Source organism: Typopeltis vanoorti, chromosome 18, assembly GCF_054136105.1.
Source record: "Typopeltis vanoorti isolate ZY-2024b chromosome 18, IOZ_Tvanoo_1.0, whole genome shotgun sequence".
In the NCBI taxonomy this organism is placed as follows: Eukaryota; Metazoa; Arthropoda; class Arachnida; order Uropygi; family Thelyphonidae; genus Typopeltis; species Typopeltis vanoorti.
Window position 1 is genome coordinate 104,602,165 of NC_143566.1, and position 25,441 is coordinate 104,627,605.

A 25,441-nucleotide genomic window follows, 5' to 3' on the forward strand; every position below is an offset into this window, starting at 1 on the left:
TTAAAGATACCAAGCTATTTTAAACCTGGTTTTACTCCATTTCCCAAGTAAGCAAACAGACAAATAAGTCAAGTTTGCACCTGCATGTAATGCAAGTCTAGCTGACCCTGCAGGTAGTGCAAGACCAAGGTAACTCATGGTAAAAGTAGAATAAGCTCTGATCACTAATCTTAATATTTACCCATAATGCAAAGCACATCTCCTGGAGGAGATGTATGATGCTTTGTATTAAAGGCAAGGGGCCACTACCCAGACCGGTTTCGACCTTTATTGAGGTCTCATCAGTGGGAGCCAGGCTAGAAATATCAAGATTATGTATTACTAAAATCTTGATATTTTTAGAATGGAATACAGGATTTAGTCTTGGGATTAGAAATCAGAATGGTGAAAAGCTAGTAGATTTTTACATTGAAAATGCACTGGCTATCATGAACACATTTTTATAGCAACATAAGAGAAGTCTTTAACACCTGGAAGTCTTCTTGAGACAGATATATAAATCAAATAGACTAGTGTCTCTCAATTGGTGGTACGTGAATAATAGATGGTTGAATTTTTTTAAATATTTGAAATTATGAAAAATAAAATATTAAAAATTTCCCTTCTAAAGATAATTACATGTTTTACCTATATTTTTTCAGTCTAGCAGGAGTTGACAAATCATGTATTGATTTTCAAACAGTTTGTTTATTCAACCTCCAAGTTGCAATATTTTTCAGAAATATATAGAACAAGACTCACTTTGGAGCTAAATTTATGTTTGAAATTTAGTAAAATAAAACCAGATATAAAGAAACTGATTACTGTCAAACAAGCTCAAGTGTCACATTAAGTCAGTTCATTTTGTTAAATATTTGTTCAAGTTCTCCTGATTTATTGCATTTAATTGTTATTAATTATTATCCTGGAGCAGACTGTGGATCATATCAATTGCTGATGTTAGAAACCATCTAAGAACTAAAGAGAAGAAATCTGCAAACAGATATGATCTTACCATAACCCCCAAAGCCTATAAAAATGATAGTGAGAATGATTCCATGTGATCTTACAACATGCAGAGAATGCTATATCAGAAGAATTATGGAAACAGGCTAAGATGATCCTGACTGATTTTAATAAAGCTCTTTTAAGAGAATCACTTGATCTGATCAATCTTGGGAAAGAAATTAAATCCAAAGGAATGGCCATTGAATACAAATAGAATGATGAGTATGTAGATTTTTTTACCAAAAAATGAATGTGACAAATGATAACTAACACTGGGTTTAATAGGTCATGATAATATAGATAGACTGACTAGTTTTGCCACATATGCTAGTGGCTTCTTCTGGGTTAGGAAGCACAAAAATATACAAAAAGTGGCAAACATGAACCATTACATAACTAAAACCAAGCATGTAGGAACCATTGCACAAAAGTAAAAACAATAGAAATTATTAAAAATTAAAGCAATGGGGAAATTGTTTAGGAAGAATTAAAGAAACATACATCAATAAAAATGTGAGAAGATATTCCCATAAGAAGTAAAGGAATGAACTTTTTCATTTCAAAAACCAGAGTTCTCTAATAATTTTAAAGCAAAAAACTACAGCATAGAAGATAATGGTTGACACATCCTAACTGATGTGTCAACCATTATCCTGAGAGAGAAAGTGGAACTAGCTATCAAAAATATGAAAAGTAGAAAAGCAACTGGTAATGATGAAATATATATTGAAGTGATAAAGAACATGGACAGAACAGAGAGTAAAGTGATGCTGAGATTTTGCAATCAAATGTGGGCTACTTGGCATCTGGTCAGTGGACCTGGGTGGTGTGGACACTCTTTATACCAGTCCATAAAAAAAAGAAGAAATTTCAAGTAGCAAGAAATGGGAAAACTATAGAACAGTAACATCAATCTCAAATGCAAGTAAAATCTTGTTCTACATAATCAAAGGAAAAAACTAATTAATCACCTGAAGGCTCATTCATAATATATATCTCTCTCTCCCTCTCTCTGTTTAGAACTGAATTCATGAGGGGATGTAGCATCAGAGACCAGATTTCAAATCTTAGACATTTTATTAAGAATTCAAGTAATTGAAATAGTAAATTGAAGCTTGGTGTGGGAAATGATGTCAAAGTTTGGTTTTCTCCAACATTTCATATGATTAATAAGTCAACGTGATAACAGTAATCAAACTGCAGTAAGAATTGAAAACACACACTATCAGATTAGTTCTGTTTACAAAAAAGGAGTAAGACGAAGTTTTATTCTATCTTATATCTGATAAGTAATATGAGCATCACAGACCAGTTGAATCTTGAAATGAGTCTCCGTCTCTGCAGCATTGTGAAAATGAATCCTCAAACACTTTGGACACATCTCAAGAAGAAAGGGAGAGAACATTGAGAAACTATTCATCTTGGGCAAAATGTCAGGTGTTAGAGGAAGAGGCAGGCTCCTTGGGAGATAGCTTTCAAATTCACTCTCTAATTAGATTAAGGTTGGAGGCTGTACTCAGAATGACAGAAAACCAAGGAGGAAGTTGAAGCCTCCCCATAGTGATTACTCAATCTGTACTCACATGCCAATTTTCTAATGCATATCATCCACATCTTCACTCCCCCCCCAGCATAGAGCAGCAACTAACTGTATATTTTGTCCTTTTGGCCTCTCTCTTATACACCAGATAGCCTAAAATGCACTGCCATCCACAGATTTGTTTTTCTTGATGACCTGTTACTCTCTTTTTTTGGCTACAATTTGTCTATCAGCAATGCTTCTTCCATACTTTTCATCTTTCAAATCATTTGTGCCTGCTAAAGCAACTCTTTTCGCTTTATCTCATTGCATCCTGATAGCCTTGCTAATATCATTAAAAAGATTTATTTACTCTCTCATTAAGTACTCCTCTTATCATAGAATCATCATAAAAAAAAGTTTTTCTCCTCTTTAGTTATATATTCCTTTTTCTTATCTCATGCTTCTTTCTTTCTCTTCTTTACCATTCACCCGATGTTTCTGCAATTTTTGTAGCTCACACTTTTGCCCCAAAGAATGCCACATTGTTCTGATCTTTAGCCAGTACACTTTCATCGTCTTGCCAACATTTAGATTTTCCTTCTAATATCATACATTTTACTCGCTACCCACAACTGGCACTCACTTTTAACACTTATCAAGTCTCACTTTAATTCCACAAATCTTTCACCTTTCATAACAAATTGTTACCTTTCACACATAGCACCAAACAAAATGTCTGATATTTAAACTCTCCTTAAAAAAACATCTGGCTGCTATTGCTCTCTTATGCATTGATGCCATACCAGTAATATCCATTATAATATAAATTTTTTATCGTTTAAGGCACTTTGTACCTTATCAATCCACCTATATCTTGGTCTTCCTCTGGGTCGTTTTCCTGCCAACCTGGCAGAGAACACTTGTTTTGCTAATCTTTCCTCACCCATTCTGTTTATGTGACCATACCACCTGAGATTAGCTTTGCTAATGCATTCCTGGATGCTAACAATGTCAAGTTCTTTCCTAATATCCTCATTTTTAATATGATAATTGATGCCATCTGTTCACCCTCTAATCTTTCTCAAGATTCTCATATCTGCGGTCTCTAGTCTTTGGTCAAGTGTTTTACTTCTGACCCAGCTCTTAGATCCACAAGTTAAAATTGGTTTGAACTGTCTTGTATACAGCTAATTTAGTGTTCCAACTAATTTCTCTCTTATTCCATATGAATCAATTTACTTCCTACCGTACCCACTCTGTTGATTATGTTGGTTGTCTATTTCCGTATTTAATTTACCATCTTCACTAAAAACCGTGCCTAAGTAGGTGAAATGTTTTACTTATTCCACAGGCTCTCCGTTCACAATGCAGTTGGCATTTTCAACGATTCTGCCTAATTGTTTTTGTCTTGTTATTGCTGACCTTCATTCCATATCTATTACAACAGTTATTCAATTTAATCAAGAAATCTTTCAGACTCGTAGTGGATTTATTGATAAGTATAACATCGTCCGCATAAAGCAAAGAGCTAACATTAACAACTCCAATTTTGATATCATGTTTAATACCACTTTCTTTCATAATGTGATCCATATAGATAATGAATAACAGAGGGGATAATGTACATCCTTGTCTCACACCAGATTTAACATTAAACCATCTTCCTGTACTTCCTTCAATTCTAACTGCTGACTTACAACTCAAATAAAGACTGAGTATTGCTTGATATAATGCCCCATTGACACCATATGACTGCAGCGTATTGAATAGCTTCTCTCTTGGCACCTTCATATGCCTTTTCCAGATCTACAAAACTCAAATAGAGATCTTTGTTATATTCCCATGATTTCTGCACTATTTGTCGTAAAGTGAAGATCTGATCCTGACAGCCTCTATTTGGCCTGAATCCAGCTTGTTCTTCACCAAGCTTTTCTTCCACTATTCTTCTCAACCATTTCTCAAGTATACTTGCATAAAGCTTACCATGAACACTAAGTAGGGAAATACCTCTGTAATTCTCGCATTTAGTTTTATTTCCCTTTTTAATGATTACTATGAGAGCTGTACTCCAATTATCTGGAATTCATCCCTCTGTCCAGGCCTTCTGAACTATGCAGTGCAGCAACTGTAAGACTTTTATACCACCATACTTCAGCATTTCTGGTCGTATATCATCTACTCCTGCTGCCTTTCTACATTTCAAGCCTTTGATGGCTTTTTCTACTTCAAGTATATATATATTCCTGACTGTATGCCTGTCGAGTGTTTTTACCACTGCGCTATCACTGCTTGTTTCATTTAACAATTTTTCAAAGTAATTACATCATACTTCAAGGAAATCTTTTTTCTCCCATTTTCATGTCTCCTTTATCCTCTGTAATTCCTTTTACAGCACTCTTCCTCCATTCCTAAGCTTCTTCAACAACCTCCAGAATATTTTGCCACCTTATTGATATTTATTTTCTATGTTCTTGTTCTATATTCAAAGTCCTCCCATGACTTTTGTGTAGCTAGTTTTAAACAGTGTTTAGCTTTCTTACATTGGTCTCTGTATTCTCTAAGAGCACAAGCTGACTTATTTGCCAGGAACTTTTGATATGCTTCCTTCTTTTCTTTCACTGCCTCTTTAACTTCTTGTCTCCACCATGGAGTTCTGATTTTTCTATCCTTACAGACAACCTCACCACATGCCTCTCTGGCTGAATCAAGCAGTGTTTTCTTCAGGGCTTGCCACTGAATCTCCAAGGTTTGGTTCCTGTTCTCAAATTCTTTCATTTCTTCTTCAATCATGTTTTTGTATTTTAGTCTACAGTTCACATCAGAGAGCTTCTGAACTTTTATTTTCTTTATAACTTTCTTACATGTTATTCTTTTGAATATGAAATTCAATTTTATCCTGCTCAAGACTAAATGGTGATAACTTCCAATTTCAAATCCTCTGTACACTCTGGTGTTCTGCACTAGGGAGAAAAAATCACTATCAACAATAACATAGTCAATGAGACTCATAGAAAGGTTGTGAGTTCTGTTCGCTACAAACTTGATATTAACTAGGTCTACCTACTCACTGATGATACCTCAATAAAGGTTGAAACTGGTCTGGGTAGTGACCTTCTCTCATAATGTTGAACAGTAATACAGCTCCTAGGAGCTAAGTTCACATTATGGGTAAATATCAAGAATAGTGATCGGACCTGCTCCACCTTTGACATGAGTTGCCTCAGCTTGCACTAAATTAAGGGTCAGTTGCTACAGTATCCAGGTATTTGCTTACGCTTGCAATCGCCGAACTTTATATAGTTTCTACTATATTCGGCTAAGAAACGATATGGGATGTAATATCCCTTAACTTAAACATAGTCAATGAGACTTTCTTATTCCTTGCCTCTTCTCTCCATGTGAATTTGTGCATATTTTTATGTTGAAACATGGTCTTAGTAATAACCAGTCCATGTCCTGAGCAGAAATCCAACATGTACTTGCCATTATTATTAGCTTTGCTCTTTTCTCCAAATTTTCCCATTTTTGTATGTCTGACAATCATTTCCTACTCTGCTATTTAGATCCCCAACAAGGAGCAACATTGTGTCAGTTGTTTTCTCTAAAGACTCAAAATATTCCTACACTTCTACCTTAGTAGAACCTTCTGTGGGACCATAGGCACAAATAAGTCTCATTATCCAGTTCCCCATTCTAATATTTGCCCACATCACTGTACTTGAGATTGCCTGCCATTCAAGAAGATTAGCTTCATATTTAGTGTTGAATACTATGGCTGCTACTCCTTTTCTTTGATTGTCATTGCCTGAATATAACATTTTGTCCTTATTTCTTTGAAAGATCTCACCAGTTTTTTTCTGTTTTGTTTCAGTCACCTCAATTATGTCGATCTAGTTCTTATCTAATTCCTCAGCTAGCTTCATTTCTTTGCCATTCAGGCTTCTTATGTTGATAGTACCAATCTTTAACTCTGGTGATGTTGAGTTGGGGTGGGGTTTTAGGATTTGTTCCAGTAGCTGACTTTTCGCTGTTCGCCCTGGTTCCCTAGCGAAAACAATGGGGGCCTTGTTTAACTGGGCAACGCCCCAGCCAGCATGAAATTTTGTCATGTTATACCATCATTTTGTATTTTGGTTTAAGCCAATAAGAATACAATTTGGTATTCTATTTGGCTTAAATCCCAAATTGCCAGCCCAACCTCATTCGTTCAGTATCCAGGTTGATACCCAACAGGGTGCACTATGAGAAGGTGAGGACTGGGCATTAGGTCATTAGCCCTGGTCAATTCTCCACATTCCTTTAAACTCTATGTGGATGTCTCCTCTCAGTTATACAGCTTTGACCCTTAAGCATCCTATTAACTAAATTCTTAAAAAAAAAAAATTACTTTTTGCTCCATTCTTATCACCCATTATTCATATATATTATTATATTAGCATCTGACCCCTGTAGTCAAAAGACTCATTGTGGGAGGTCTATACTCTCTCTCTTATAGAAAAAGATCATCAAACTGTGCTTTAAACCCATTCACAGTTTCCATACTAACCACACATTCAGGCGGTATTGTTCATCAGTCACTCTCTCTCTCTGCAAAGAACCTGCTTCTCACTTCCCTGATTACAGCTTCCAATGAACGGTCTCTAGTTCTACTTACTCTATGAAAAATGTCCTCCACATTAATTTGCTAACAGCTCATCACCAACATATGTCTTAATCATATCCACTCTTCTTCTATCTGGCATTCCATAGACCTGACACTAACTTAGTAAACCCTCTCCAATAAATCCCCCCCCCAAAAAAAAAAAAAACTAGGTAACCAAATCTGTGCACAGTAGTCCACAGCCTGATCAAAGCCTTATACAATGACACCATAACCTGTATGCTTCTGCATGTGAGTGATTTTCTCATTATTACCATAATGGGATGTTCTTACAATTTGAGCAATGCGACTCCTAAACTTCAAGTGTCTGTCAACCAGATCCCTAATCTCTTCCACCTCTTTCAAAATTTCTCCATTAGTTGTAATGGAGAAATTGTCAAATTTCAAGGCCTTGCACATATTGTCCTCTAGTAGAAAACTTGAATGGACATAATAGTTGAACCAACTAGTGATCTTTTAAAATAAAAAGGAAGAGAAAGGAAAAGCACTTGCCACAGAAAATAGAAATCATTTTGGCCAATTTAATGAAATGTAGATATTGCCACTCTTTTTTACTGATATAATTTTATATTATAAATAATGTTATATAAGGTAATATTTGAACATTCTTGCCATAGTTCTACCATATATCCTGTTTTAGTCAGGAATCTAATTTTCTAGCTGATATGCCTAGATTCCATGCAGATTTTTGAAGGTGTGTATGTGTACATAAACAAAGCAAAAGAAAAGTCTATTTAATATTGAATACATACATACAAAAATTAGTGCACTTTTATTATAATTTAAAGGCATTCTTGAAGTAATTTGAAATGGCTTAATTTTTTTTTTTAATTTTTATCCTAATCTCTGTATTTTATTTTACATGAATTCATTTCCATGTTAAATTTCAGATTTACTGTATATCTACTCCAATCATAGCATTCTGTCTTCTTGGTGCTACTATTATTATGCTAGTTTATTTTAACATGGAAAGATATGTAATGGATCTTTATGAAGGCCACACTGATATAGCAGCTTGGATAGTTATTCAGTTGCCTGGAGTAATTTATGCCATCTTGGTTGTAATCATGAACCTAATGTATCGCAGATTAGCAAATTACCTCACTGAATGGGGTAAGTTATGAGAAACTGTTTTTACATATCTTTAGGAACAGCATCAATTTAATTTATCATTAAATGCATTATATATTGTGCTTTAAACTGACTCCATTGTATTATATATTGTAATATAATATATTACAATATATTATATTATACTTTTGAAGACTTGACACTCAGGGGGTGGAATTCCCCTTTCAAGTCTTCAGAATTCAAGGAGAACCGGCCTACCAGTCCAGAACTCGGGGGGATCGGGTGCCGGGGGGCATAGCCCCCCCCTAGTGTGTGTGTGTATATATTTATATATATATATTGATTTGGAAAGTGTTCTGCAATTGACTACATATGAAACTAAAACTTTTTTTTATTGCTCTACTAGTTTTGCATTCCTTATGGCACACTTCTTCAAGAAAAAAATAAAAATTATATTATAATTGGAGAAAACTGGCAATGTTCTAATAACAATAACATGCAAGCATTTAGTATATATTTGTATATATGTTTCATCATTCACCAGGTATTGTTATACCACATTCATGTAGTATTGAGGTGAAATGCAGATTGTCATATCCTAGTTTATCGTTTGTTTTAACGAAAGAGGATAGACATAGTTGTATATTCCTAAAACATCAAGGTGAAATTCAGATTGTCATATCCTAGTTATCGTTTGTTTTAATGAAAGAGGATAGACATAGTTGTATATTCCTAAAACATAACAAAAATCACCATGATGTTTGTTATACTCTTAGGAATATACAACATTTCAGAAACTATCTTGAACTTTCTGGTGTAGCTATTGTATCACTGTACACCATCTTAGGTAGTTGTCATATCACTTAATAATCTTTGCTTGTTTTGCCCAAGGATTGACTTTTTTTTCCCTCATTTTTGAAGCATTCAGTCATGTGGATTTCTCTAGACCAGCCATCTGATATACATAACAAATATACAACATAAAATAATGTACCTAAATTTATATTACACTGTGGCCAGGAACTTGTTCTTTGTGATGTTCCAGATAAGAGATATGTTCAGAGCTTAACAATCAACGAGATGGGTTTGAGGTGCATCCTAATACCTATGGATAGTCACTTTTATGTGTTGTTCCCACCATGAAAGGTTATTAGAAACCTATAGTACATTATGTGACATGGTTAGCATCCAGGAATGTGTTAGCAGAGCTAGTCTCAGGTGACGTGGTCACTTAAACAGAATGAGAGAGGAAAGAGTAGCAAAACAAGTGTTCTCTGCCAGGTTGGCAGAAAAAAGACCCAGAGGAAGACCAAGATATAGGTGGATTGATATGGTAAAAAGTGCCTTAGAAGATAGAAATATAAGATCTGACAATGGTGGAGTCTTGACATTGATTTGGAGGAAAATTGTAGATTTAAAGTTAGCAATGATGTAAATTTTTAATGTAGTACTATCATACCCTGTACATGCGTTAAGAGTACATGTCAGGAATTTGATGATGAGTACATTATGTATTGTGAGTGGGTTAAAGATTTGCTATTTTTCAATTTTATATATATATATATATATATATTTTTTTTTTTTTTTTTTTTTTTTTTTTTTTTTACATAATCCAGAAACCCTGCTCTAGAGACCAAACATGGAACTTTTTCAAGCTACTTAAGGCATCCAATAAGTGGGGTGGTGGTCTCACACCAGGCAATAAAATTCATCTCTCACCTAAAGACAATCAGAACATCCATGAACACAGCAGGATTCGAACTCCTGACCTGTTGGTTGGAGAGTGGGTACTAACCACTCAGCCAATCCTGTTCTGACCAGGAATATCATCCTTACTTTTGACACCCAACCTCCAACATCAGTACAAGGAGGCTATCTCAACTATCTTGTTAGGCTCTACATCTTAAATCCACTAAGATGTTTTAAATCTCTAAAATGTAGGGCTTTATCATCTCTACCTGATGTGGTATTAAAGAGCATGATGATAAATCTTGCACTGACTGCAAAGAAACCTAAATGTGTCAACTGAGAGGGAGACCATTCAGCATATGTCCATGCATACCAAAGGTTGGAAGGATGCGAAAAAAATATATAAAAAAGATAAAACTAAACAAAATATCTCATTGTGATGACAAAGAGGAAGCTAGTCAATCTGTCCTGAGGTCCTCTTATGCTGAGATGATGGTAGTTAAGAAAATACAAAAGAGTAACACAACTCCATATGTCTATTCTATCTTCCAACAATTTCAACATACCTCAACTTTATGATCACGAGTGCTTCTCTTTGAAGTACTCACAACACAATCATGCCTATTACTCTGACTCCTGAAACAACTCCTAAAATGATCCTGCTCAATGAAAACCCCCTTTTCAAGAAATTTATGACAAGGGCATTGCTGAAAAAGAAAATCACCTAACACTCCCACAGAAACTAAATTGATAATTCTGTATCATTGCATGCAAATGAAGCATAAGAAGAACTGACCCTGGCATCAAATGATATGTCAGGGTCAGTTCAAAAAGTATGAACAGTCAGTGTCCATTTTTCTAGTGATGGACACTGGCTGTTCATAGTTTCCAAAATCAGTTGACAAACATACCAGACAAAGATAAGCCCTCAACCTCTGAGAAATTGGATACAACAACGAAAAGAATAGGAAAATTCTTACAGTAGAATTGTTTGTGTATTCTGTGAAAATATTGATATCATAGTTCTTTTTCAGGTTTCCTCTACTTGGATTTCCCCCACCAATGCAGGAGTACCTCAGGGTTCTGTTGTTTCACCCACTCTCTTCCTCTTGTATATAAATAGACCTGCTCTCGCAGACTTCCAATTCTATTCAAAGCTTTGCTGATGACAGCAAAGCTATGAATTCGACTTTTCATTTGACAAGCCTTGTAATTTTCAAGTATTAGAATTCTCAAGATCTACCATGACCAGTGACCTGAACTCTGATCTCCTAATTATATCTTAGTGGGGCAGACAACCTTGTAAACTTCAATGCCACCAAAATTCAGTCCTGTCTGATCTTTCGCAAGAAAGAGATCACATCCCTTTCTTTTACCTTCAGTAATACTGAGAAGATATCCAAACATGGTCAGATTTCTCTTCTTGGACTGACCTGCACCTTTGATCTTTCCTGGCGCAACCACATTTCAATTATAACTTCTGCAGTCGCCAAAAAAACTTGGTGTACTTTTTCACATAAGACACTACTTCACACCTCCACAGCTGCTAACTCTATATATGAGGGAAGTAAGTTCCATTTTTAAATATTTTCACTGCAGCACTGCAATCGCAATGGTGCACATGCATGCTGAATTTGTTGATTCATTAGCAAGGCATTGGTGCCATTTTCAGAGATTCTCGCAATGCATACGCTTCTTGGTGTGTGTTTATAATGTCTATGAAAATCGAATCACCTGCCATATGTGAAATTAGGTCAGTTATCTGTTTCTTGAATGTGAGGAATGTTAAAGCAGCTGAAATTCATCAGCAAATTATTGAGGTTTATGAAGAACATGCGATGAGTGATTCAATGGCCGGTGTAACACAACAACTTCTCACCACCTTCGGCTGGGAACAATTCCATCATCCCCATATAGTCCTGACCTTGTGCCAAGTTACTTTCACCTGTTCAAATATCTGAATTCTTTCCTTGGTGGCCGGTAGCTTCAAGATGAACGAGGTCAAAGAAGTAGTCAATACGTGGTTTGCATCAAAGGTGGCAACCTTCTGCGACAAAGGTATACAACTCTTGGTGTCCCGTTATGATAAGTGCCTGAACAATGGCAGAAATTATGTAGAAAAGTAGTGAAGGATTTCTACTTTAATTTCCAATAAAGTTTTTTTGTAAGTATATTTTTGTTTCTCTGACATCCCACCAGAACTTACTTTCTGGACGTCTCTCGTAAATCTCAAATCTGCCCAGCCATTAAATACTGTACCCATATTTGGGATGGTGCACCAAAATCCGCTCTAAGATTGCTCAATTTTATCCAGAAGAAAGTAGTCCAGCTAATTAATGATCCCTCTCTCACATACCTACTTCAATCCCTCCCTCTCTCATGGATGTTCAGTTTCTGACACTTGTGCCTCTTATACAGATACTTTCATGGACAGTACTCTGCTGAATTGGCCACTGTTATTCCTCCACTCTCCAAAATCATTAAAACAAGAACCACTGCTAACCAACACCCTTTTACAGTCCATCTTGAAGCTCACCAAACCAACTTCACTGTCTTCTCTTCCATTCCATCCACTTCTGTCCTTTGGAACAGTTCTCCTCCCCCACACACACACACCTGCCTTCCCCAAAGATTACAACCCTCAGCTATTCGAGCAAAATGTAAACAGATTCCTCCTTTTTTTTTCTATTCCTCTTGCCCACACACGGCACTAATGTGCTATAAGTCTTGTAACCTTTCTTGTGTGGATCAGATATAAAAAATGATAATAATATAATATTCTGCATTAGATCTGGTGATCTGCTTCCCTCCCATTCTTTTGCTGCTCGTGTAGGATGTTGAAGAGATTATGTATATGGATGCTTTGCACTGTATCCTCAATGCCAGTTTACTATTGCTAAAAATTGTATCATCTTAAGCTCTTCAATCACCTTAACATTGCAACAATAATATTATAGCATAGTAGGCAAGCACTGTTTGCCTACTCAGCTATAAAATATTTTTTATTTAGTTCTAATAAAAAGTTTATGCATATGAAAACTTAAATTTTAATACTTTCTTCTCCCCCACCCCACTTCCAATCACGAGTTATGAACTCTTTCTCCTCCTTTCTTTCAGGTTCTAAATGCTATTGGTAATGTGTATATTTCATTTTTATTTTGTATTATTTATATGTATTTATTTGTTGTGGTTTTTTAGTTTATTCCTTTTTTTTTTCTTATATTTGCAACTCATGTTTTCTTATAGTTTGCATTATGTCTAGTAAAATTGCAGGGTACATAATACTATAAATGCATAAACTAACAAAAAAAATATGTTGCTCATTTAAATAAATAGTAATAAAATTTTGATGGAAATGCTTAAAAACATAAGTTAAAAATTTTCTTGGTAAGGCAAGTGGTGAATGGAAATGGTTTGGGAGTGGTGGATTAAAGTATTTCTGTATTTCTCAGGTAACTGTATATCAATTCTTTGAAAGTTTTAGGATGAGAAAAATTATTTATTTACAAATATTAGCCCTCAATTTATCTTTATGTTTTCTTACTCTGTATTCAGGAACTTTAGTACTTTCATTTTTTATAGAAAATCACAAGACACAGACATCTTTTGACAATCACAGGGTTGTGAAGCTAATTCTTGTAAGTTAAGATATTGCTTTATTATACTGATATAGCATAATGCAGATTATAAATGAATAAAAATTTGTAATGTCTAAATATTTGTTATCTAACATTCAAATGACTTTAATCAAACTATATATAGTTCAGTCTGAATCTAGTAGTAGCAGTAGTAGTAAATTGGTAAAATATGCACCCAGTTTTCCAAAATTAAATATAGAAAAAATTATCACATTTCATTTTTAGATTTATTGCTCTTCTAGATAAAATCATCTCTCTCTCTCTCTCTCTGAATTGTTAAATGAGAAAGAAAGCGAGACGATTGTTAAATAATCAAAAATCAACCCAACAACAAACTTGTTTTGGGGGAAAATGTATTTCAGAAGCGTGTTTCCTTTTGTTTGTTATCTGAAATAGAAAAGGTTGTTTAACATGTAAAACTGTTTGAAGAAACTATGAAAGTTTTATAAGTTGATCCGAAAGTGTACGCAAATACAATCCTTGGCATCCCCAAGTTGCCTTAGCTTGCCCTAACTTGAGAATGCCAAAGATTGTATTCTTGTAAGCTCTCAGGTCAACTTATGAAACTTTCATAGTTTCTACAAACATTCAGCTTTGAAATAATGTTGGATTTAATATCCACTCTGCCTGTGTAATTTTACATTGCTGAAATGAAGCCTTTTGGCTCTTTCTTTAGTAATGTCTTTTAGTATGTCTATACACAAATGCCAAGAGTATTAGAAACAATGCAGTTGAGTTCATTGCTTTATTGAATATGATGTGGCTTAAGATTGTTGACATTAGTGAAACCTGGCTATCAGAATCAGATATGGTAAGTGGGATCTAGTGTAATGGGTATACTATTTTTAGGAATGACAGAAGAGATAAAAGAGGAGGAGTACTACTAATGACCTCAGATGACTTAAGTCCAGTTAGGGTAGAAATACAAGAAAACCATGTAGCAGTGAGTTTGAGTTTATCTGGTGTGAAGTAGAGGTTAACAGAATGAAATATATGGTGGGGTATTGCTATAGACCTGGTGGCTCAGTTGTAGGTGACGAAGAAATGCATCGCCAATTTAGCCTTATGGGTACCAAATGAATGATCATTATAGGTGACTTTAATTTTCCAGACATTGATTGGATAGAAAAGAAATCTCATAAGAAAAAAGAGGAATTTATTGAATTGTTACTAGACAACTTTCTCAAGCTGCATTTGAAAGAAGGAACTTGAGGTCAAAGAATGTTGGATCTGCTCATAGTGTCAGAAGGGATCTCTGTTAAGAATATAACTATTTTACCACCAATTGGTGAAAGTGATCATGCTGTGCTTTCTTGGGAAGTATCTAATTGCACTGATGATGAAGTATCTAATTGTAGTTCAGTATGTAACAGGTTACATATTAAACTACAAAGCTGGAAATTATGATCAACTTAGGAGAATATTACCTTTGTTCCTGTGTTATCAGTTACTGAATGGGAAAATGTCAACAATGCATGAGAATCTTTGAAAAAGTGCTTAAATGAGGCAGTATCTGAATATATCCCTAGTGTTCAAAGAATAAATAGGTTGGGAATGAAATGGATGTGCAACCTTATTAAGCAAGAGATCCACAAGAAGATGATGATGTGGAAAGAATATTTTAAGAATAACAGTGAGAGGAGTTATGAAATATATAAAGCTCAGGCCAAAAAAGTAACAAATATTGTGCACAAAGCTAAATCAGAGTATGAAAAGATATTGGCCATGCAAGCTAAAGGCAATCCAAAATAATTTTATCATTATGCTACAAGCAAAAGAAAGAATGAATGTGACAAATAATTTTATTGAATGCACATAGTATTCAAGTGTTGGAAGCTAATGAGATTGTTCATAATGAGTGCTCACTTTGCTAAGATTTATCAACCAGGTGTATGTAACATAGTGCACAGTGCTACTGCTACATTGGATGAAGAGTTACAGGTTCATGAAAGTGAGGTTGAAGAGCTGTTGCATAACCTGGATAAGAATTTGTCAATAGGGACAGATGGAATATCAGCCTATTTGCTAAAGGAATGTTCAGCGAAATTTGCTACACATTTCACATGTTTGTATAACTTGAATGTCAGTTCAGGTATGATACCACTGGAATGGAAGGAATGTATGATAGTTCCATTATACAAGGGTGGTGCAAAAACTGATGTGTCTAACTACCAACCTATCAGTATCTCTGGTGTGGTAGTGAAGATTTTAGAGAAGTTGGTAGGAACTCGCATACAGAAATTGGTAGATAAACCAGCTATACTCTGCAAGGAACAGCATGGGTTTACTAAAGGAAGGTCATGCTTTAGCAATTTCCTTATATTTTATAACAGTTTTATGGCTACGTTGGATAAAGGGAATGGATATACTATGATAATGTTGGATTTTTCTAAGGCATTTGATAGGATACCACACAAAAGGCTGTTGCATAAACTGGAGAATATGAGATTGGAATATAAACTCTGATTTGGATCAAGGGATGGTTGACAGATATCAAAAAGTGGTATAAAGTGGGTGTGAATCTGCCAGATTTAAAGTGACCAGTGGTATACCTCAGGGTTTGGTCCTTGTACCATTATTGTTCAATCTGTATATTAATGACATCAAGCAGGGTCTAACATCAGATGTGCAATTGTTTACCGATAATGCGAAGATAGGTAGGGCAATCAAGGATGCTACTGATATTCAGCACTTACAAAATGATTTGAATAGGCTGGAAATTTTGGCAAATGAAAATGGCTGTTAGTAAGTGTAAAGTTATGCACTTTGGCATGATTAGAGTTCCAGCAGCATATTATATTAGCGGGGTTATGCTACAAGAAACTGAGGAAGCAAGGGATCTTGGTGTATTGGTGGATAGGAATTTGAAGTTCAAAGATCATATAGCAAAAGTTGCAAATACAACTCAGAAGATAATTACGATGTTAAAACGAACTTTGATATGTAATGATAAGGAAGTCATTTTGCCTCTTTATAAGGCTTTGATAACACACACACCTGGATTATTGTATGCAAATTTGGTCTCCCGGCTTCCAAGGGGATAAAGTAGCTGTGGAAAGGGTGTAAAAAAGAGTTACAAAGATTATATCTGGATTATTGGATTTAGATTATGAGGATAGGTTGCTAGTATGTGGATTGCAGACTCTGGTTATCAAGAGAAAGAGGTCTATAAACTTTTGAATGGGTGTTATAGGATATCATCTGATGAAATGTTTTGTTATATGGAAGTTGAGGGGAGAGAGAGAGAGAACACGGAGGCATCCATGGAAGTTAAATTTATTTGCAGTCAAGAAAGTGTTAAGAGCTAGGTTTTTCTCCCAGAGAGCAGTGAGTGAGCGGAATAGTTTGCCCTTAGGGATAGTGAGTGCATCTAGTGTAAATGAATTTAAGGAAAGATATGACAGCTGGTTTGGGTGATTTATAGCCTCCCTCGATGAGTCATTGACTACCTGGAGGTCTCAAATAATAATAATAATAATGTAGAACTCTTACTCATAGGAAAATTAAGAAACAAAAAAAAAATGAACTCATTAACATTGTGTGAGTGAGTGAAATAATCGCATGCATATAACATGAGAGGTTGCAAAACTTATAGCGCCTCACTGCTATATGTGGTTAGCTGATCAAGAAGAAAGAAGAAACCAGTTGATATGTTTGCTGAATAACATGCAGTTGAATACTTAGAGGAACTGTGTGGGGAAAACTATTCCAAAAGCACAGTGGTAAATGGGATGAAAGGGGAGACAAAAAGTTAGCTTCATATGTTTGGAGTTGGACAGCAGACAGATGTTAACCAACAGTCATGCATATGTTTATGAGCTTCAGGGAAAGGGCAGGTGTCTTCCATTCAGTGGAAACAGTATCTATGAGATAATACTGCATTGAGTCTCTGAGAGGGGAGGGGGGTCACCAATTAACCAGATTGCCTCTTCTAAATGGCATCAAGCATTTTGAGAGGTTTTTTGTGCACCTCTCCGTATGTGAAAACAATATACTAAGCTAATGTGGGTTTCAGATTTATGCCATCTTAGGAGTTCCAATAAGAAATAATGTCTTCAGTGGCAGCTTGTGGCTTGAAATCGTGGAGGTGCTGCAACTTTCGAAATATACATACATACGTAAGTACAGTGTATACGTGTTTGTATAAAATATCAAAATTATGGTAAAATATTTTTAAAAAATTAAACATGAAAAAGTATTGTTTATTATTGATAAAATTATACAGTTTGGTATAATTCAAAATTACTTAAAAGTCAATTAATTTACAATAATCATGCATGTTGGGTCTACTGTAGAATACTCGAAGTTCAGTTTCAAGTTTTTCTTTGTTGATCATGGAATATGCTTCAGTGGTCAATTTTATTTCTTCTGCAGGCAATTTCTTAAAATTAGCTAATTTATCCTTGTTAAATAATTTAGCAACTACTAAATGTTTAGTGAAAGAATACCTTTCCTCCATGTTGGTCAATTGGTAGAGCCTCTGCTACTAATGGCTCGCAAAAAGTTAAGCAAGTTTGAGCGCAGTTAATTGTTGGAAGGGCTCCAATCGTTCAATGCTGTTGGCACACTCTCCTTCGATGAGTCTTTGGACTCCCTGGTGGTGTATTATTAATAATAATAATATATCAACACATATGCAGTCACATACTTCCTTTGATTCAGTAGTGAGCGTATTTGAAGGATTCTCACAGTACTTTGAATTTCTTATTGCCAAAATGGCAGTTTTAAAATAGTGCATTTTTCACTTCACAACCACATAGCCAACTTTTCTTTTTATACCACTCTGTGTTAAAACTTCTAATGTACTTCTTATCATTGCTTATTCCTGGCTGAGATATTGGAATATCGGGTAAAGGACGGCCTCTTATTTTAATAGAAACTTTCTCAGCGAGAGTCAACTGTGAAAATTTAAGTTTTTGTAGTTACTAAGTCACTACTGTCACAGAACTTATTTCTTGAGGTTGCATTTCTGAGGTCATAATTGTCAATAACCCCAATAATGTTCTAAAATAAAAACTCTAACAAATGTTATGTCTTTAATTGTAATGTCCAAATATTTAAAGAGACGGAGTAAACACGATAAACGTTACGAACACTCTACTACTGGCGCAAACTGCATAGAAACAGCAGTGGAAACTGCGCAATCGTCAGTGCCGTATTACACTAATAGCTCGCATCTCACTATGACATGCATGTGCTTGCACGCGTAGCAATATGACACAGTGCTGCTAGCGTCCTTTGCCCTCCTAAGTGCTACAAGATGGATTTTTATTATTTTTTATGCAAAATAAGAGAATTGTGTAGGATTGTTGATGACAAAATTAAATATTACAAGCAAATATAAATAAATTAATGAATATATTTATATATCGAGAAAAATTGGGGATGCTGAAGTTCCACAGTGCCTAGCACGAGTCCCCAACCCCCCCCTGAATGTCTTGAGCAAAAAAAAAAAGTAACCTAGTTTTTTGGTAAGAGAGGAGGCATACTGTGTGATATGCCAGGAAAGACCAGAAGTGTCAGTCAGTCCAAGAATTGGTATTATTGATAGCGAAGAGGAGAAGTGTAATCTCTGTTTTGCATAAACTAAGATAGGATTTTGTTTCGGTGTTGTTGAAGTTGACGTGGCTATTATCAATGAAATATGGCAAGATGATTAGTGTTCAAAGCACTCATTATGGAATATCTTGTAGCTTGGGATACATGAGCACTGCAAGGTTCGTCAATTTTAAAAGTGGCTATCATCAGCAAAACTATGGATATGATTTTTTTTTTTTTTGAGATTAGTGAACAGGACATTTATGAATAGGACAAGCATGGATGAAAGTACAAAACCCTTGGGAACTCTGACATTGGTGGGGAAATCTGAAATAATGAAGCATTCCACTGTAAAATTGTGAATAAAAGGAGTTTTTGTAATAAAATACCTTTTATGCAGATTTTACAAGTATGCTGTCCCACTAAAATACTTGTGTATTAATACGCGTGGATAGGCTTATGTGTTCGTCAGACATGTTATGATAGGTTTCACGGTATAAAAAGAACACAGATGGTTAAGAAAATAACTATTTATTAACTTAAGCTAATATTTCGCCGGTATTATATCCAGCATCTTCAGAGCACACAACACAAAGTTTGTTACAAAGGCAAGACAACCACAATCCGGTGTAACAGTGGGGACAGTATAAGTGATTGCAGCGTGCAACACAAGACTAAAGTCCTAATATGGCGCCATCTAGGTTAAAAAAAATAAACGTCTTCCAGAAGGTTCCTTATCATTTTCTGTTTACAGAAAACCCACACATACAGGGAGATACTTACACAAACAACCTGATCACACGTCTTCCAGAAGGTTCCTTATCATTTTCTGTTTACAGAAAACCCACACATACAGGGAGATACACAAACAATCACACCATCACCCTTCTCAACAATATGGTATCTTAAAAACACTAACCCATAGAGCTAGAGCAATCTGTTCCAATGACATTGCTCTCACTGATGAACTTTCTCACCTACGTCAAACCTTCTTAAACAGTGGTTATAATCCCCGTAAAATAGATAACATACTAAATGCTACCCATAAATCCCCTCTATCTACCACAGAAGACTACAACAAAACAATCACCATCCGTACATTAAAGGCACATCTGAAAAGATATCTAGGGTGCTTAACAAACACCAATTACGCACAGTATTTAAACCTTATAAAAAATTAGCAACTCTCATCTGTTCACCTAAGGACAAATGCAATCCTTTATCACATCCTGGTGTCTATGAAGTGCCCTGTTCTTGCCATCAAGCCTACTACGGACAGACAGGAAGAAATGTGGACATCCGCCTCAGTGAACACAAAAAATATATCCGACACTTTCGCTATGGTAAGTAGGGTCTGGCAGACCATGCTCTGGATACCCCTGCACACAGGATCAATTGGAAAGAAACAAAAGTAATGCACAGAAGCTTCTACAAGTCAGAGAGGTTGTTCCTGGAATCAACAGAAGCCATGAAACATACCCCAAACCTTAACAAGTATGGCTGTATAAATCTACCAAAGATTTGGGAGACAGTCATCCTAAGACCAAATTAATATTTATTACTTTTATTTTTTATCATTTGGACTACTATTTCAAAACTTTGAAATTTTTTTTTTTTTTTTAACCTAGATGGCGCCATATTAGGACTTTAGTCTTGTGTTGCACGCTGCAATCACTTTATACTGTCCCCACTGTTACACCGGATTGTGGTTGTCTTGCCTTTGTAACAAACTTTGTGTTGTGTGCTCTGAAGATGCTGGATATAATACCAGCGAAATATTAGCTTAAGTTAATAAATAGTTATTTTCTTAACCATCTGTGTTCTTTTTATACCGTGAAACCTATCATAACTTGTGTATTAATAGAAAAACTTTGTGTAATTCAAATGGAAATAGTTTTTTTTTTTTTTTTTTTTTGAATTATTGAATATTATAATATCAAGTTTTGAGTAAGAACAAAGGAAATTATACATAAGGTAAATTGTGTCTAAGTATACCTCTAGTCAACTAAAATTCCAGACAGATTAAGGGATTAAGCCATGACCTGAGGCCACTGAAAACGCGAAGGTTGACATTACATGGGGGTTTCCCGTCTAAATGCACCAATCGACGAAGGTGACAGGTGCAGAACATCAGGGTACCCAGGTGACTACGACGTAAGAAAAACGGAGGTCATCGGAACCATATAAATAGGAGTTTGCTGCATCGAGGCAGGACTTGCTTGGTTTAGTCTGTTCCTGGGAGTTCGAGTACATTCCAGAGTGGAGTTCCTGTTCGTGGGGCAGGAAGTCACATGGAGTTCCGAAGAGAGAGTTCAGACTCGTGACGGTATCAAGGTCAACGTAAACCGACGAGTTTAGAGGAAAGTACGATGGTCGTCAACGGCAGCTGAGCTTCACTAGAAATCGTAGATGATGAATCGTTATCCTATTCAGAGACCTGTATTCATGAAGCAAAGGCTAGAAGAACAATACAACTGAGGCACGTCATATTAGGAGGAACCATATACCAAACTTCCAAGCCGTAGGAATTAAATTGTCTGCCGATAACAAGAAAAAAGTCTTGCAAATCACGAAAAGGATGTTCAGGTGCAGTGACGAAGTCTAATGGAAACAAGAAGGGATAATTAGCTATAGAGGACCAGACTTCATGAAAAGTAAGAACTTTCCATTATTTAGTCAAAAAGAAACTTAGATTGTGATGGTGGTTTGAATTGATGGAATTGTTTTAAAATTAGAGATGCAGGACATTAGGCCTTGAGCTAACAACTGATTTAATTTACTCTATGTAAGAGAAAGCCTAGCTGATATTACATATTCCCACCAGTCAATAAAAACCCTGGCATGATTCACTGCTGTATGTAATGAACTTGAATAAAACTCTTTGGTCTGAGAAACATGGGATATGAGATATCTTCAGTAATGAGGGTTGTACTTGTAGTTGCCTATTACATGTTCTATGACTATAATTAGTTGGTAGAACTGAATATGGATATTTAAGTTATCTATTTTATTCTCTATTTAACTCATATCAGTCAACACAAACTAAAATCTCTTAACACACGTATTTGCAATAACTTAATTTGGTACTGGGGTGCTTAAGAGTCAAAGCTGTATAACTGAGAGGAGACCTCCACATAGCCTTTAAAGGAATGCGGAGAACCAACCAGGGCTTCTGACCTAATGTCCAATCCTCACCTTCTCGTGGTGCACCCTGTTGGCTATCTACCTGGATACTGAATGGACGAGGATGGGCTGGCAATTTGGGATTTAGCCGACCAAATTGTTTTCTTATTGGTTAAACCAAAATATAGAATGATGGTACAACATGACAAAATTTCATGCCGGCTGGGGCGTCGCCCGGTTAAACAAGTCCCCCGTTCTTTTCGCCAGGAAACCAGGGCGAACAGCTAAAAGTCAGCTACTGGAACAAATCTGAAAATAAACCCCAACTCAACATCACCAGAGTTAAAGATTGGTACTATCAACGTAAGAAGCCTGAATGGCAAAGAAATGGAGCTAGCTGAGGAATTAGATAAGTACCAGATCGACATAATAGGGGTGACTGAAACAAAAAAGACCAAAACTGGCGAGATCTTTCTGACCAATAAATACAAAATGTTATATTCAGGCAATGATAATCAAGGAAAAGAAGGAGTAGCCATAGTATTCAACACAAAATGCGAGGCTAATCTTCTTGAATGGCAGTCAGTCTCAAGTAGAGTAATGTGGGCAAATATGAGAATGGGGAACTGGACAATGAGACTTATTTGTGCCTATGGTCCCACAGAAGGTTCTACTAAGGTAGAAGTGGAGGAATTTTTTGAGGCTTTAGAAAAAGCAACTGACACAATGAAAAATGAAAAGTTGGTCCTTGTTGGGGATCTAAATAGCAGAGTAGGAAATGATTGTGAGACATACAAAAATATTTTGGGAAAATTTGGAGAAAAGAGCAAAGCTAATAATAATGGCAAATATCTGTTGGATTTCTGCTCAGGACATGGACTGGTTATTACTAACACCATGTTCTAACATAAAAATGTGCACAAATTCACATGGAGAGAAGAGGCTAGGAATAAGAAAAGTCTCATTGACTATGTTATTGTTGATAGTGATGTTTTCTCCCTGGTGCAGGACACCAGATTGTGTACAGAGGATTTGAAATTGGAAGTGATCACTATTTAGTCTTGAGCAGGATAAAATTGAATTTCATATTAAAAAGAATAACATGTAAGACAGTTTTAAAGCGAATAAAAGTTGAGCTGCTCTCAGATGTGAACTGTAGGCTAAAATACAGAAAGATTATTGAAGAAAAAATGAAAGAGTTTGAGAACAGGAATCAAACCTTTTAGATTCAGTGGCAAACTCTGAAGAAAACATTGATTGATTCTGCCAGAGAGGCATGTGGTGAGGTTATCTGTAAGGATAAAAAAAACAGAACTCCCTTGTGGACACAGGAAGTTAAAGAGGCAGTGAAGGAAAAGAAGAAAGCATACCAAAAGTTCCTGTCAAATAAGTCAGCTGGTGCTTTTAGAGAATATAGAGACAAATGCAAGAATGCTAAACACTGTGTAAAACTAGCTAAACAAAAGTCATGGGAGGACTTTGGCAAGAATATAGAAAATAAATATCAAGAAGGTGGCAAAATATTCTGGAGGTTGTTGAAGAAGCTTAAGAATGGAGGAAAGAGTGCTGTAAAAGGAATTAGAGATGATAATGGTGACATGAAAACGGGAGAAAAGGATATCCTTGAAGTATGGAGTAATTACTTTGAAAAACTGCTAAATGAAACAAGCAGTGATGACAGCACAGTGGTAAAAAACACTGACCAGGCATGCAGTCAGGAATACATATCCATACTAGAAGTAGAAAAAGCCATCAAAGGCTTGAAATGTGGAAAGGCAGCAGGAGTAGATGATATTTGACCAGAAATGCTGAAGTATGGTGGTATAAAAGTCTTACAGTGGCTGCACTGCATAGTTCAGAAAGCCTGGACAGAGGGACGAATTCCCGATGATTGGAGTAGTGCTCTCATAGTACCCATATATAAAAAGGGAAATCAAACTGAATGTGAGAATTACAGAGGTATTTCCCTACTGAGTGTTCCTGGCAAGATCTATGCAAGTATACTTGAGAAACGGTTGAGAAGAATTGTGGAAGAAAAGCTTGGTGAAGAACAAGCTGGATTCAGGCCAAATAGAGGCTGTCAGGATCAAATCTTCACTTTACGACAAATAGTCGAGAAAGCATGGGAATATAACAAAGATCTGTATTTAAGTTTTGTCGATCTGGAAAAGTCATATGACAAGGTGGCAAAAGAGAAGCTATTCAATACGCTGCAGTCATATGGTGTCAATGGGGCATTATATCAAGCAATACTCAGTCTTTATTTGAGTTGTAAGTCAGCAGTTAGAATTGAAGGAAGTACAGGAAGATGGTTTAATGTTAAATCTGGTGTGAGACAAGGATGTGCATCATCCCCTCTGTTATTCATTATCTATATGGATCACATTATGAAGGAAAGTAGTATTAAACATGATATCGAAATTGGAGATGTTAATGTCAGCTCTTTGCTTTATGCGGATGATGTTATACTTCTAAATAAATCTGCTACAAGTCTGCAACATTCTCTGACTAAATTGAATAGCTGTTGTAATAGATATGGTATGAAGGTCAGCAATAAAAAGACAAAGACAATGAAAATAGGCAGAATCATTGAAAATGTCAACTGTGTTGTGAATGGAGAACCTGTGGAACAAGTAAAACATTTCAGCTACTTAGGCACTATTTTTACTGAAGATGGTAAATTAAATATAGAAATAGACAGCAGAATCAGCAAAGCTGGTATGGTGGGAAGTCAATTGAATAAATTCATATGGAATAAGAGAGAAATTAGTCGGAACACTAAATTAGCTGTATACAAGAGAGTGTTCAAACCAGTTTTAACTTATGGATCTGAGAGCTGGGTCAGAAGTAAAACACTTGACCAAAGACTAGAGACCACAGATATGAGAATCCTGAGAAAGATTATAGGCGTGAACAGATGGCATCAATGGCAATATCATATTAAAAACGAGGATATTAGGAAAGAACTTGACATTGTCAGCATCAGGAATGCATTAGCAGAGCTAATCTCAGGTGGTATGGTCACTTAAACAGAATGAGCGAGCCAGGTTGGCAGCAAAACGACCCAGAGGAAGACCAAGATATAGGTGGATTGATACAGTACAAAGTGCTTTAGACAATAGAAATATAAGATCTGATAATGTTGGAGTCTTGACAAGTAACAGACTGATTTGGAGGAAAATTGTAGATAGGAAATTAATAATGATGTAATTT

At 35.8% G+C, this 25,441-nt stretch overlaps 1 protein-coding gene across 1 annotated transcript in view; it reads left to right on the forward strand.

Annotated features, from left to right (window-relative positions):
* Window positions 1-25,441, forward strand: part of LOC150097018 (anoctamin-10-like) — a 155,530-nt gene that overhangs the window by 103,413 nt on the left and 26,676 nt on the right. Inside the window, exons 7-8 of the mRNA XM_090408111.1 lie at window positions 8,060-8,282; window positions 13,485-13,567. Coding sequence (XP_090264237.1) covers window positions 8,060-8,282; window positions 13,485-13,567 — 306 coding nt within the window. The remainder of the gene's footprint in view (window positions 1-8,059; window positions 8,283-13,484; window positions 13,568-25,441) is intronic.